The sequence below is a fragment of the Oncorhynchus mykiss genome, chromosome 24 (assembly GCF_057628025.1).
Source record: "Oncorhynchus mykiss isolate SJ-2025 chromosome 24, ASM5762802v1, whole genome shotgun sequence".
In the NCBI taxonomy this organism is placed as follows: domain Eukaryota; kingdom Metazoa; phylum Chordata; class Actinopteri; order Salmoniformes; family Salmonidae; genus Oncorhynchus; species Oncorhynchus mykiss.
Genome location: NC_143045.1, coordinates 41,825,673 through 41,841,993, shown reverse-complemented (window position 1 = coordinate 41,841,993; position 16,321 = coordinate 41,825,673). Strand labels below are relative to the sequence as shown.

Sequence of the window (16,321 nt, the reverse complement as noted above, 5' to 3'; positions counted from 1 at the left end):
GCACATATAAAGATTTGTGTATATGTAACTGAAGATAGACCAGAGTCGGTCGTTTCCAATGGGAGAGTCCACTCTGTTACGGATTTAAAAGTTTTGGAAACAGAAAACTGTATTAAGATCAAATGTTTCATCGATGAGATAATTAGCAGAATTTGATTTGAATATCGGCCAAAATCCATCTCACTCCGGCTTCTTCCATTGCCGGTCATTGGGCTTCCTCTCATCACCATATTTGGTAGTGAGTGGAAACGTCAACCGGATGCTTCACATTTACACATCCGGTGAAATATCTGGCTCATTGTTCTGTTCTACAGCTGTTCTCAGAAGTGGGAGATGAATGTCGCATTTTTTTTAAACTCGGTAAATACGAGATCAAATCATAACGTCAGTGTTCTTCAGTTCGGAGATCTAGAAAAGGGCCAGGGTTCCCGAGTTGAATGACCGTTAAAATTCCATGTGTAACTCTGTTGTATGTGTCGAATTGCTATGCTTTATCTTGGCCAGGTCGCAGTTGCAAATTACAACTTGTTCTCAACTAGCCTACCTGGTTAAATAATGGTGAAATAAATAAAATACATTTTAAAAATCGATTTTTCCCAGTCGGAGACTGTTTTTTTTCCCCATTCGGCGATTTCAGAGTTCCCAGTTGGTTTGAATGCAGCAAAACGTGCGCCACGTGATATGCGAGTCGCATCATTTTGACGTAATGCACACAAGCTAACAGCTGACGAACGCTACAAGTGGATCAGAAAACTGACAACTCACCTTGCCTGGCCAGTTTTAAAGATAACTCTTCAAGGTGGTCGACAAGATGCCGAAGTATTGTTCTGCACCGAACTGCAAGAATGATTCTGGAAACAACAATTCTGATAGGAAAAGCTTCTATAAGTAAGCATGGCTGTATTTGTTGTTAGATTAACTGTAACTATGCGAGCAGTAACGTTCGATATTAATGATTAAACTCGCAGATGTACGATAGAGTTAAATGGCGACTAGTGTGGGTGGACGCGTTTAAAAATAAAAAAATAAAATAACGCATTTTTTTGTGACAAAATGTAAGTTTTATAAGAAAAATATAGTTTTAAACTACTGATTTCAGCACCCAAAAACTAGCCCGAAATTACACATTGTCTTGTGTATTTGCGGGCTATTTTTTTGGCTGCCAAAAACAATAGTTTTGGATACAATTACGTGTATCTGTCATCGGAACTGTAGTCGCCACTCGACTTCAGTTAAGTTTAGTTGGCTACTGTGAATGGCAAGGTGACGGTATCAAGCATTATCATTGTTGCAACCGCTATTACTAGCCTGTTCAACCTCTCTTTCGTATCGCCTGAGATCCCCAAAGATTGGAAAGCTTCCGGGAAATAACATTAAGTCATGTCTCACACATGACGTGTGCTAAACCATGTTGATAGTTAGTTTCCCTAATAATGTATTTGACGTGTGGGCTCCCGAGTGGCGCAGCGGTCTAAGGCACTGCATCTCAGTGGCGTCACTACAGACACCCTTGTTCGAATCCAGGCTGTATATCACAACAGACCCACTGTATCACAACCGAGTCCCATTGGCCCAGCGTCGTCCGGGTTTGGCCAGTGTTGGCGTCATTGTAAATATATATATATATTTTTAATCCTAACCCCGGTCTCCACAGGAGACCATTTGCCTTTTGGTAGGCATCATTGTAAATAAGAATTTGTTCTTAAACTGACTTGCCTAGTTTAATAAAGGTTAAATAAAATTAGAACATTCTTATTTACTTACTTAATTAATATAATTGACTTGCCTAGTTAAAAAAAATATATAAAAAAATAAATAAATGTGTAAACTGATCTACTGTGCCACACGGTCAATGTTTCGCAATGCGTGTCACAGTGGCATGAGCTGACTCAAGAAAGGTTGCTGTTGGAAAATTATACTGTTCTCCTGCCCCTGTAGGTTTCCACTGCAGGATCCAGCTCGGTTAGAACAGTGGTTGAAAAACATGGGTCGTGAGGACTGGAGCCCTTCCAGACACCAGTACATCTGCCATGAACATTTTGCATCTTCCAGCTTCAAGCTGCGCTGGGGGATTCGCTACCTGGAGAATAATGCTGTGCCCACTGTCTTCCAGCTCACTGAGGTACACTGGATTCTGAAAGAATTCAGACCCCTTGACATTTTCCACATTTGGTTACGTTACAGCTGTATTCTAAAATGGATTCAATTGTTTTTTGCCACCCTCAAATCTACTCACAATGCCCCATAATGACGTCACAATACCCCATAATGACATCACAATACCCCATAATGACATCACTATACTCCGTAATGACATCACAATACCCCATAATGACAAAGCAAAAACAGTTTTTTTTAAAATACATTTTTGTAAACTTATAAAAAAATATCGGGGGGAGGGGGGGGGGCTCCTTGTTGGTTTATGTTCCTTCAAATTCTACATGAGTTTATTAGATTATTTTTATGCTTTTAGAAAAAAAAGTTTAGTTTCAGAAGTTTGAAAACACTCTTCCTCTTCCCTTTGATTTGGTCAGAAACGTAAAGGTGAGGAACACAGTGAGAGTCAGAAATCCAAAAGGCTGCGACACGGCAGGAAACCACTGACCACCACCTCTTCTGACGTTGGGATGCCAGTTAGCGACTCCACCGACAGTGACAACACATTGACACTCTATGAGGTCACTGTTAACCCCTCGGCGACTGAGGAGGCACAGCTGCTGGAGGAGCGGGACGTGACAGTGGGCCTTCTGCACACAGCACCTCTGACACTGTCGGCGTTGGAGGGGAGGAGCCATGACGTGGCTGCGGGAGACTTCCCTGTTACGCTGTTCCAGACAGTAGAGGATCTGGGTGGGCTGGACGGGGAGTTGGTGGTGTCACAACAGCTGGAAGAGGTGGTGAGTGGGGTCACAGCGGCCATCTTGACTGAGGGTCATGACCTCGGAACGACTGAAGATGTCGGCAATTTTGTGTTGTCCCCGACGTCTCTGGTCATGGAGAACGTCTCTCCTGAGATGGAGGAGGAGCTGTCTGTCTCCCAGGACGACCATGGTGGTGGGGCTCAGATCATCGCCTACTTTGAGACGATTCCCAACATTTTGTCCAGCGGGGCGACTCAGTTCAGCATCCCCCCAGACACTGTGCTGTCCTCAGCTCTCAGCCCCACACCCATCGTCTCCACACTGCCTATAGTGTCCAAGCACATGCCCCCCTCTCCTGCATCACTTATCCTCACGCTGGAGAGACTGGCGACGGAGGAGGGGGAGACTCCAGAGGAGGACGATATGGAACATCGGGGAAGCCAACTGGAGGAACATCGGTATAGAGAACCCCTTAACCCCCTAACCCTTTGACCCTCTACCCCTTGACCCTTAACCCTCTACCCCTCTACCCCTTGACCCTCTACCCCTTGACCCTCTACCCCTTGACCCTCTACCCCTTGACCCTTAACCCTACCCCTTAACCCTAAGAATGATGGTCTTGGGCCTGTTGCCTAACCCAAACCCCGTGTTCAGACTCTTGCCTTAATGTTAGTGCCAGTATGTTATGCTGAGATACCGTGTCACCCCAACATTAATGTGATATCTGAGTGACTCAAATATTACAACAAAATCAATGCGATTAAAAAAAATGTTAACATCCTGAGTAACCCAAACCACTAAGGTCTCCTCTGTTAGCTACAATACCATCCTGAGTAACCCTAACTACCGTCTCCTCTGTTAGCTACAATACCATCCTGAGTAACCCAAACCACTAAGGTCTCCTCTGTTAGCTACAATACCATCCTGAGTAACCCTAACTACCGTCTCCTCTGTTAGCTACAATACCATCCTGAGTAACCCAAACCACTAAGGTCTCCTCTGTTAGCTACAATACCATCCTGAGTAACCCAAACCACTAAGGTCTCCTCTGTTAGCTACAATACCATCCTGAGTAACCCTAACCACTGTACCGTCTCCTCTGTTAGCTACAATACCATCCTGAGTAACCCAAACCACTAAGGTCTCCTCTGTTAGCTACAATACCATCCTGAGTAACCCAAACCACTAAGGTCTCCTCTGTTAGCTACAATACCATCCTGAGTAACCCTAACTACCGTCTCCTCTGTTAGCTACAATACCATCCTGAGTAACCCAAACCACTAAGGTCTCCTCTGTTAGCTACAATACCATCCTGAGTAACCCAAACCACTAAGGTCTCCTCTGTTAGCTACAATACCATCCTGAGTAACCCTAACCACTAAGGTCTCCTCTGTTAGCTACAATACCATCCTGAGTAACCCAAACCACTAAGGTCTCCTCTGTTAGCTACAATACAATCCTGAGTAACCCAAACCACTAAGGTCTCCTCTGTTAGCTACAATACCATCCTGAGTAACCCAAACCACTAAGGTCTCCTCTGTTAGCTACAATACCATCCTGAGTAACCCTAACCACTAAGGTCTCCTCTGTTAGCTACAATACCATCCTGAGTAACCCAAACCACTAAGGTCTCCTCTGTTAGCTACAATACCATCCTGAGTAACCCTAACCACTAAGGTCTCCTCTGTTAGCTACAATACCATCCTGAGTAACCCAAACCACTAAGGTCTCCTCTGTTAGCTACAATACCATCCTGAGTAACCCAAACCACTAAGGTCTCCTCTGTTAGCTACAATACCATCCTGAGTAACCCTAACCACTAACGTCTCCTTTGTTAGCTACAATACCATCCTGAGTAACCCTAACTACCGTCTCCTCTGTTAGCTACAATACCATCCTGAGTAACCCAAACCACTAAGGTCTCCTCTGTTAGCTACAATACCATCCTGAGTAACCCTAACCACTAAGGTCTCCTCTGTTAGCTACAATACCATCCTGAGTAACCCTAACCACTGTACCGTCTCCTCTGTTAGCTACAATACCATCCTGAGTAACCCTAACCACTAACGTCTCCTCTGTTAGCTACAATACCATCCTGAGTAACCCTAACCACTAAGGTCTCCTCTGTTAGCTACAATACCATCCTGAGTAACCCTAACCACTGCACCGTCTCCTCTGTTAGCTACAATACCATCCTGAGTAACCCTAACCACTAACGTCTCCTCTGTTAGCTACAATACCATCCTGAGTAACCCTAACCACTAAGGTCTCCTCTGTTAGCTACAATACCATCCTGAGTAACCCAAACCACTAAGGTCTCCTCTGTTAGCTACAATACCATCCTGAGTAACCCAAACCACTAAGGTCTCCTCTGTTAGCTACAATACCATCCTGAGTAACCCAAACCACTAAGGTCTCCTCTGTTAGCTACAATACCATCCTGAGTAACCCTAACCACTGTACCGTCTCCTCTGTTAGCTACAATACCATCCTGAGTAACCCTAACCACTAACGTCTCCTTTGTTAGCTACAATACCATCCTGAGTAACCCTAACCACTGTACCGTCTCCTCTGTTAGCTACAATACCATCCTGAGTAACCCTAACCACTAACGTCTCCTTTGTTAGCTACAATACCATCCTGAGTAACCCAAACCACTAAGGTCTCCTCTGTTAGCTACAATACCATCCTGAGTAACCCTAACCACTGTACCGTCTCCTCTGTTAGCTACAATACCATGCTGAGTAACCCTAACCACTAAGGTCTCCTCTGTTAGCTACAATACCATCCTGAGTAACCCTAACTACCGTCTCCTCTGTTAGCTACAATACCATCCTGAGTAACCCTAACCACTAAGGTCTCCTCTGTTAGCTACAATACCATCCTGAGTAACCCTAACCACTATGGTCTCCTCTGTTAGCTACAATACCATCCTGAGTAACCCTAACCACTATGGTCTCCTCTGTTAGCTACAATACCATCCTGAGTAACCCTAACCACTAAGGTCTCCTCTGTTAGCTACAATACCATCCTGAGTAACCCAAACCACTAAGGTCTCCTCTGTTAGCTACAATACCATCCTGAGTAACCCAAACCACTAAGGTCTCCTCTGTTAGCTACAATACCATCCTGAGTAACCCTAACCACTGTACCGTCTCCTTTGTTAGCTACAATACCATCCTGAGTAACCCTAACCACTAAGGTCTCCTCTGTTAGCTACAATACCATCCTGAGTAACCCTAACTACCGTCTCCTCTGTTAGCTACAATACCATCCTGAGTAACCCTAACCACCGTCTCCTCTGTTAGCTACAATACCATCCTGAGTAACCCTAACTACCATCTCCTCTGTTAGCTACAATACCATCCTGAGTAACCCTAACCACTAAGGTCTTCTCTGTTAGCTACAATACCATCCTGAGTAACCCTAACCACTAAGGTCTCCTCTGTTAGCTACAATACCATCCTGAGTAACCCTAACTACCGTCTCCTCTGTTAGCTACAATACCATCCTGAGTAACCCAAACCACTAAGGTCTCCTCTGTTAGCTACAATACCATCCTGAGTAACCCTAACTACCGTCTCCTCTGTTAGCTACAATACCATCCTGAGTAACCCTAACTACCGTCTCCTCTGTTAGCTACAATACCATCCTGAGTAACCCTAACTACCGTCTCCTCTGTTAGCTACAATACCATCCTGAGTAACCCAAACCACTAAGGTCTCCTCTGTTAGCTACAATACCATCCTGAGTAACCCTAACTACCGTCTCCTCTGTTAGCTACAATACCATCCTGAGTAACCCTAACTACCGTCTCCTCTGTTAGCTACAATACCATCCTGAGTAACCCTAACCACTACGGTCTCCTCTGTTAGCTACAATACCATCCTGAGTAACCCTAACCACTAAGGTCTCCTCTGTTAGCTACAATACCATCCTGAGTAACCCACACCACTAAGGTCTCCTCTGTTAGCTACAATACCATCCTGAGTAACCCTAACCACTAAGGTCTCCTCTGTTAGCTACAATACCATCCTGAGTAACCCAAACCACTAAGGTCTCCTCTGTTAGCTACAATACCATCCTGAGTAACCCTAACCACTAAGGTCTCCTCTGTTAGCTACAATACCATCCTGAGTAACCCTAACCACTAAGGTCTCCTCTGTTAGCTACAATACCATCCTGAGTAACCCTAACCACTAAGGTCTCCTCTGTTAGCTACAATACCATCCTGAGTAACCCTAACCACTGTACCGTCTCCTCTGTTAGCTACAATACCATCCTGAGTAACCCTAACCACTAACGTCTCCTTTGTTAGCTACAATACCATCCTGAGTAACCCTAACCACTGTACCGTCTCCTCTGTTAGCTACAATACCATCCTGAGTAACCCTAACCACTAACGTCTCCTTTGTTAGCTACAATACCATCCTGAGTAACCCAAACCACTAAGGTCTCCTCTGTTAGCTACAATACCATCCTGAGTAACCCTAACCACTGTACCGTCTCCTCTGTTAGCTACAATACCATGCTGAGTAACCCTAACCACTAAGGTCTCCTCTGTTAGCTACAATACCATCCTGAGTAACCCTAACCACTGTACCGTCTCCTCTGTTAGCTACAATACCATCCTGAGTAACCCTAACCACTAACGTCTCCTTTGTTAGCTACAATACCATCCTGAGTAACCCTAACCACTAAGGTCTCCTCTGTTAGCTACAATACCATCCTGAGTAACCCTAACCACTAAGGTCTCCTCTGTTAGCTACAATACCATCCTGAGTAACCCTAACCACTAAGGTCTCCTCTGTTAGCTACAATACCATCCTGAGTAACCCTAACCACTAAGGTCTCCTCTGTTAGCTACAATACCATCCTGAGTAACCCTAACTACCGTCTCCTCTGTTAGCTACAATACCATCCTGAGTAACCCTAACCACTGCACCGTCTCCTCTGTTAGCTACAATACCATCCTGAGTAACCCTAACTACCGTCTCCTCTGTTAGCTACAATACCATCCTGAGTAACCCTAACTACCGTCTCCTCTGTTAGCTACAATACCATCCTGAGTAACCCTAACCACTAACGTCTCCTCTGTTAGCTACAATACCATCCTTAGTAACCCAAACCACTAAGGTCTCCTCTGTTAGCTACAATACCATCCTGAGTAACCCTAACCACTAAGGTCTCCTCTGTTAGCTACAATATCATCCTGAGTAACCCAAACCACTAAGGTCTCCTCTGTTAGCTACAATACCATCCTGAGTAACCCTAACCACTAAGGTCTCCTCTGTTAGCTACAATACCATCCTGAGTAACCCAAACCACTAAGGTCTCCTCTGTTAGCTACAATAACATCCTGAGTAACCCTAACCACTAAGGTCTCCTCTGTTAGCTACAATACCATCCTGAGTAACCCTAACTACCGTCTCCTCTGTTAGCTACAATACCATCCTGAGTAACCCAAACCACTAAGGTCTCCTCTGTTAGCTACAATACCATCCTGAGTAACCCAAACCACTAAGGTCTCCTCTGTTAGCTACAATACCATCCTGAGTAACCCAAACCACTAAGGTCTCCTCTGTTAGCTACAATACCATCCTGAGTAACCCAAACCACTAAGGTCTCCTCTGTTAGCTACAATACCATCCTGAGTAACCCTAACCACTAAGGTCTCCTCTGTTAGCTACAATACCATCCTGAGTAACCCTAACTACCGTCTCCTCTGTTAGCTACAATACCATCCTGAGTAACCCTAACCACTAAGGTCTCCTCTGTTAGCTACAATACCATCCTGAGTAACCCTAACCACTAAGGTCTCCTCTGTTAGCTACAATACCATCCTGAGTAACCCAAACCACTAAGGTCTCCTCTGCTAGCTACAATACCATCCTGAGTAACCCTAACCACTGTACTGTCTCCTCTGTTAGCTACAATAAGAACAGCCTGAGTAAGGAGCAGCTGGAAGCCATTGTGATCGAGCTTCAGAAGAAGGTAAAGGTATTGCAGCAGAGACACAGGAGACACCTGGATAAACTTGTGGGTCTGGAAAACACCGTCAACCAACTGAGACAGAACAACTTGCTGAATGAAGAGCGCGTACATCTGCTGGAGAGGGTACGTCATACGTGTCTCAATACTTAATACATAACGACAATACGGGACAATACACATAATGGGACGGAACGGAACATGACCGCCCAGTACGGGACACGACAATACACATAACGGGACGGGATGGAACGGTACATGACGGGCCAGTACGGGACACGACAATACACATAATGGGACGGAACGGTACACGACGGGCCAGTACGGGACACGACAATACGGGACAATACACATAACGGGACGGTACGGGACGGAACGGTACAGGACGGGCCAGTACGGGACACGACAATACGGGACAATACACATAACGGGACGGTACGGTACGGAACGGTACAGGACGGGCCAGTACGGGACACGACAATATGGGACAATACACATAACGGAACGGTACAGGACGGGCCAGTACGGGACACGACAATACGGGACAATACACATAACGGGACGGTATGGAACGGTACAGGACGGGCCAGTACGGGACACGACAATACGGGACAATACACATAACGGGACGGTATGGAACGGTACAGGACGGGCCAGTACGGGACACGACAATATGGGACAATACACATAACGGGACGATACATGACGGGCCAGTACGGGACACAACAATATGGGACAATACACATAACGGAACGGTACAGGACGGGCCAGTACGGGACACGACAATACACATAACGGGACGATACATGACGGGCCAGTACGGGACACGACAATACACATAACGGAACGGTACAGGACGGGCCAGTACGGGACACGACAATACACATAATGGGACGATACATGACGGGCCAGTACGGGACACGACAATACACATAACGGAACGGTACATGACGGGCCAGTACGGGACACGACAATACACATAACGGAACGGTACAGGACGGGCCAGTACGGGACACGACAATACACATAACGGAACGGTACAGGACGGGCCAGTACGGGACACGACAATACACATAACGGGGCGATACAGGACGGGCCAGTACGGGACACGACAATACACATAACGGGACGATACATGACGGGCCAGTACGGGACACGACAATACACATAACGGGACGATACATGACGGGCCAGTACGGGACACGACAATACACATAACCGAACGATACATGACGGGCCAGTACGGGACACGACAATACACATAACCGAACGATACATGACGGGCCAGTACGGGACATGACAATACACATAACGGAACGATACATGACGGGCCAGTACGGGACACGACAATACACATAACCGAACGATACATGACGGGCCAGTACGGGACACGACAATACACATAACGGGACGATACATGACGGGCCAGTACGGGACACGACAATATGGGACAATACACATAACGGAACGATACATGACGGGCCAGTACGGGACACGACAATACACATAATGGAACGATACATGACGGGCCGGTACGGGACACGACAATACACATAATGGAACGATACATGACGGGCCAGTACGGGACACGACAATACACATAACCGAACGATACATGACGGGCCAGTACGGGACACGACAATACACATAACCGAACGATACATGACGGGCCAGTACGGGACACGACAATACACATAACCGAACGATACATGACGGGCCAGTACGGGACACGACAATATGGGACAATACACATAACGGAACGGTACATGACGGGCCAGTACGGGACACGACAATACACATAACCGAACGATACATGACGGGCCAGTACGGGACACGACAATATGGGACAATACACATAACGGAACGATACATGACGGGCCAGTACGGGACACGACAATATGGGACAATACACATAACGGAACGATACATGACGGGCCAGTACGGGACACGACAATATGGGACAATACACATAACGGAACGGTACAGGAAGGGCCAGTACGGGACACGACAATACACATAACGGAACGATACAGGACGGGCCAGTACGGGACACGACAATACACATAACGGAACGGTAGAGGAAGGGCCAGTACGGGACACGACAATATGGGACAATACACATAACGGAACGGTACAGGAAGGGCCAGTACGGGACACGACAATACACATAACGGAACGATACAGGACGGGCCAGTACGGGACACGACAATACACATAACGGAACGGTACAAGAAGGGCCAGTACGGGACACGACAATATGGGACAATACACATAACGGAACGGTACATGACGGGCCAGTACGGGACACGACAATTCAACACATAACCAATATGTAACAATACATCACAATATATACAGTGCACCGGGAAGTTTTCAGACCCCTTGACTTTCCCCACATTTTGTTACAGCCTTATTCTAACATGGTTTAAATGAAATGTCCTCATCCAATCTACACACAATACCTAATACGTTGTTGCAGCGCTCCACCAAATCAGGCCTTTATGGTAGAGTGGCCAGACGGAAGCCACTTCTCAGTAAAAGGCACATGACAACCCACTTGGAGTTTGTCAAAAGGCACCAATGGGACTCAGGCCATGAGAAACAAGATTCTCTGGATCTGACAAAAACCAAGATTGAACTCATTGGCCTGAATGCCGAGCGTCACATCTGGAGATAACCTGGCACCATCCCTACGGTGAAGCATGGTGGTGGCGGCAACATGCTGTGGGGATGTTTTTCAGCGGCAGGGACTGGGAGACTAGTAAGGATCGAGGCAAAGATGAACGAATCAAAGTACAGAGATCCTTGATGAAAACTTGCTCCAGAGCACACAGGACCCGAGACTGGGGTGAAGGTTCACTTTCCAACAGGACAAAGATCCTAAGCACACAGCCAAGACAACGAAGGAGTGGCATAAGGAAAAGTCTTTGAATGTTTTTGATTGGCCCAGCCAGAGCCTGGACTTGAACCTGATCGAACATCTCTGGAAAGACCTGAAAAAAGCTGTGCTGCGACGCTCCCCATCCAACCTGACAGAGCTTGAGTTGGATCTGCAGAGAAGAATGGGAGAAACTCCCCAAATGCAGGTATGCCAACCTTGTAGCATCATACCCATGAAGACTCAAGGCTGAAATTGGTCATCCTCCACCAAACTTTACAGTTGGCACTATGCATTCAGGCAGGAAGTGTACTCCTGATCTTAGGCTTGTGTGCGGCTGCTCAACCATGGAAACCAATTTTCATGAAGCTCCCGACGAACAGTTCTTGTGCTGACGTTGCTTCCAGAGGCAGTTTGGAACTCGGTAGGGAGGGTTGCAACCGAGGACAGACGATTTCTACGTGCTTCAGCACTCGACTGTCATGTTCTGTGACCTTGTGTGGCCTACCACTTCGCGGCTGAGCCGTTGTTGCTCCTAGACGTTTCCACTTCACAAAACCAGCCCTTACAGTTGACTGGGGGGCAGCTCCAGCAGGGCAGACATTTAACTGACATGTTGGAAAGACGGCATCCTATGACGGTGCTACGTTGAAAGTCACTGAGCTCTTCAGTATGGGCCATTCTACTGCCAATGTTTGTCTATGGAGATTGCATGGCCGTTTGTTTGAATTTATATACGCCGGTCAGCAATGCGTTTGGCTGAAATAGCCAGTCATTTGAAGGCGTGTCCCCATACTTTTGGCCATGTAGTGTCCGTTAAGGCTCAGTTGATAGCGCATGTCTCCTGAAATGGCTGGGTTGTGGGTTCGTTTCCCTTGGGGGACACTACAACAAAATGTATGCATCCACTATTATAAGTCAATCTGGATAAGAGGGCTGCTGAAATCACTCAATGTAAAAATAAATAAATAAATAAATACTACATGATAGAACGTTTTATATATAATATGTACAGGGCATTCAGAAAGTATTGACCCTTGAACCTTCCACATTTTGTTACATTACAGCTTTATTCTAAATTGAATTCAAAGTTTAACTCCTCAATCTACACACAATACCTCATAATAACAAAACAGAACCAGGTTTAGAAAATGTTGCACATTATTCACATAAAGCACCCTTTACTCAGTCCTTTTGTAGAAGCACCTTTGGCAGCGATTACAGCCTCGAGTCGTCTTGGTTATGACGCTACAAGCTTGGTACATCTGTATTTGGTGGAGTTTCTCCCATATCTTCTCTGCAGATCCTCTCAAACTCTTGTCAGGTTGGATGGGGAGTGTCGCTGCGCAGCATGTCCGGATGCTGGCTGGGCCACTCAAGGACATTCAGAGACTTGTCCCGAAGCCACTCTTATGTCGTCTTGGCTGTATGCTTAGGGTCGTTGTCTTGATGGAAGGTGACCCTTCGCCCCAGTCTGAGAACCTGCTCCAGAGCGCTCAGGACTTCAAGGATTGCGCTCTGTTTCTCATTCCCTCGATCCTGACTCGTCTCCCAGTCGCTATCGCTGAAAAACATCCCCACAGCATGATGCTTCCACCACCATGCTTCACGGTAGGGATGATGCCAGGTTTCCTCCAGACGTGATGTTTGGCATTCAGGAAAAATAGTTCAATCTTGGTTTCATCAGACCAGAGTATCTTGTTTCTCATGGTCTGAGAGTCCTTTAGGTGCCTTTGGGTAAACTCCAAGCGTGTTGTCATGTGCCTTTTACTGAGGAGTGGCTTCCGTCTGGTCACTCGACCATAAAGGCCTGATTTGATGGAGTGCTGCAGAGATGGTTGTTCTTCTATCATCACAGAGGAACTTGAGGTCTGTCATTGACAATCGGGTTCTTGGTCACGTTCCTGACCAATGCCCTTCTCCCGAGTGGCGCAGCGGTCTAAGGCACTGCGTCTCAGTGCTAGAGGTTTCACTACAGACCCTGGTTTGATTCCAGGCTGTATCACAACCAGCCCTGATTGGGAGTCCCGTAGGGCGGCACACAATTGGCCCAGCGTTGTCCGGGTTTGGCCAGGTTAGGAAGTCATTGTAAATAAGAATTTGTTCTTAACTGACTTACCTAGTTAAATTAAATTATCCTCTGATTGCTCATTTTGGCCTGTCTTGGTGGTTCCAAACTGCTTCCATTTGAGAGTGATAGAGGCCACTGTGTTCTTGGGTCCCTTCAATGCTGCAGACAATTTTTGCCACCCTTCTCCAGATCTATGCCTCGATACAATCTTGTCTAAGCATTCCTTCGACCTCATGGCTTGGGTTTTTCTCTGAAATGCACTGTCAACTGTGGGAGTTGATATAGACAGGTGAGTGCCTTTCCAAATCATGTCAAGGAAGGATGATCTATGGAAACAGGATGCACCTGAGCTCAATTTAGATTCTCATAGCAAAGGGTCTGAATACTTATATAAATATTTTTTATACATTTGCAAAAATTTCTAAACCTGTTTTTGCTTTGTCATTATTGGGTATTGATTGTTGATTGAGAATGTTTTTAAAATACATTTTAGAATAAGGCTGTAATGTAACAATGTGAATGCACTGAATCTCGAGAGTCCAGCAGCATACCACCCTGCATCCCGCTGCTGGCCTCTAAGCAGGGTCGGTTCTGATAAGACCAGCTGCTGGCCTCTAAGCAGGGTTGGTTCTGATAAGGCCAGCTGCTGCTGCTGCTGGAAGTGGTGTCGGAGGGCCAGTAGGAGGCACTCTTTCCTCTGGTTAAAAAAAATAAAAGCACCCAATGTCCCTGTGATTGAGGACATTGCCCTGAGGACATTGCTGTGATTTATAAAATGTGCAGGATTACATGATAAACAGTAAGAATACTGGTAGAACTAATGTTTTCAAACTGATGGCTGATTCTGCTTTATGATACCCCCCCCCCCCCTCTCTCTCTGATAAAATAAATAATAACATTCCCCAAACATTTGTCAAACTGTACCAGAACGTATTTGTTCTTTCCCAGGTGTGTATCCAGACCAGTGCTGCTGTATCGGAGGCAGGAGAGACCGTGGCTATCATCTATGAACAGGACAACACAGCATACCTCTATGACGGATCGGGTTAAACAGCGTACCTCTATGCCTTGCCTCTAGTATAAAGACCGATAAAGGTTAGGGTCCAGAACAGAGACGGGGTCAGGTACCAGAACATATACAGGACGGGGTCAGGGTCCAGAACAGACAGACACGGGACGGGGTTAGGGTCCAGAACAGAGACGGGTCAGGTACCAGAACAGACAGACACGGGGTCAGGGTCCAGGACAGACAAACAGACACGGGACGGGGTCAGGGTCCAGAACATATATACGGGATGGGTTCCAGGACACACGGGTCAGGGTCCAGAACAGACAGACACGGGACGGGGTCAGGGTCCAGAACAGACAGACACGGGACGGGGTCAGGGTCCAGAACAGACAGACACGGGACGGGGTCAGGGTCCAGAACAGACAGACACGGGACGGGGTCAGGGTCCAGAACAGACAGACACGGGACGGGGTCAGGGTCCAGAACAGACAGACACGGGACGGGGTCAGGGTCCAGAACATATATACGGGACGGGGTCAGGGTCCAGAACAGACAGGCGAGATAGGTAGTTGTTACCTTGCTAAAGTGATGAGGAATCTAGCTGATATGAACCCTGCACTTTATGTGATGTGAAAATCAGAAACTTTATTGTCTATTCTTGGAATATCAGAAGATGGAGACTGATCTGTTTGCATGAACTTGTCTGTTTTATTATTTATTAGTGTCTTAGGTCATATTATAAACTGGGTGGTTCCAGCCCTGAAAGCTGTGGTATATCAGACTGTATACCACGGCTATGGGCTGTGTCCAGGCACTCTGTGTTGCGTTGTGCGTAAGAACAGCCCTTAGCCGTGGTATATTGGCCATATACCACACCCCCTCAGACCTTAACACTTATTAGAAAACTGTGTGGTTTGAGTGCTGATTGGCATAACAGACTGTATACCACGGTATGACAAATCAGTTTTACTGCTCTAATTACGTTGGTAACCAGTTTATAATAGCAATAAGGCACTTTGGGGGGGTTTGTGGTATATGGTCAATATACCACGGCTAAGGGCTGTGTCCAGGCACTCCGCGTTGCGTCATGCTAAAGAACAGCCCTTAGCTGTGGTACATTGACCATATACCACACCCCCTCAGGCCTTATTGAGTAATTATTTTACTAGTGTTTGTCAGTTATTACATTTTGGAGAGACATTAGTCAGCCTGTAGGTGAAGTGGCATCACTGGAGTTAGTTTTGCTGGGACAGTGGAAATGTACTAAAATTGGTATTCTGTTTTGTTTAATCTTATAATTTTATCCCCTGCTGTAAATGTAATTTTCTTTCAGAATGTCAGTTTGATGTTGAAAAATTTGCTCCGTCAGCTTGTTGTTTGTTTGTTAAAGTATTGACAATACAATATTGATTTGCACTGACATTTTCCCTCCATTACTTGTAATTTATTGATAACATTTTAACAGTCAATTATTTCATTATGATAATCCTGTTTACATTGCTTCCGGAAAT

At 46.2% G+C, this 16,321-nt stretch overlaps 1 protein-coding gene across 1 annotated transcript; it reads left to right on the top strand.

Annotated features, from left to right (window-relative positions):
• The first annotated feature begins 266 nt into the window (after positions 1-266).
• LOC110503256 (THAP domain-containing protein 5) lies at positions 267-16,232 on the top strand. Its single transcript, XM_036961265.2, has 5 exons — positions 267-888; positions 1,939-2,122; positions 2,535-3,319; positions 8,792-8,978; positions 14,750-16,232. Exons 1-5 carry the CDS (start codon positions 812-814, stop codon positions 14,849-14,851), a joined length of 1,335 nt encoding a protein of 444 aa, XP_036817160.2. The 5' UTR covers positions 267-811; the 3' UTR covers positions 14,852-16,232.
• The last annotated feature ends 89 nt before the right edge of the window (positions 16,233-16,321 follow it).

Coding starts and splice junctions, on each gene's coding strand:
- LOC110503256 (XM_036961265.2), top strand. CDS start 812: ATGCCGAAGTATTGTTCTGCACCGAACTGCAAGAATGATTCTGGAAAC. Junction 889..1,938: donor GATAGGAAAAGCTTCTATAA/GTAAGCATGGCT, acceptor CTGCCCCTGTAG/GTTTCCACTGCAGGATCCAG. Junction 3,320..8,791: donor AGCCAACTGGAGGAACATCG/GTATAGAGAACC, acceptor CTCCTCTGTTAG/CTACAATAAGAACAGCCTGA.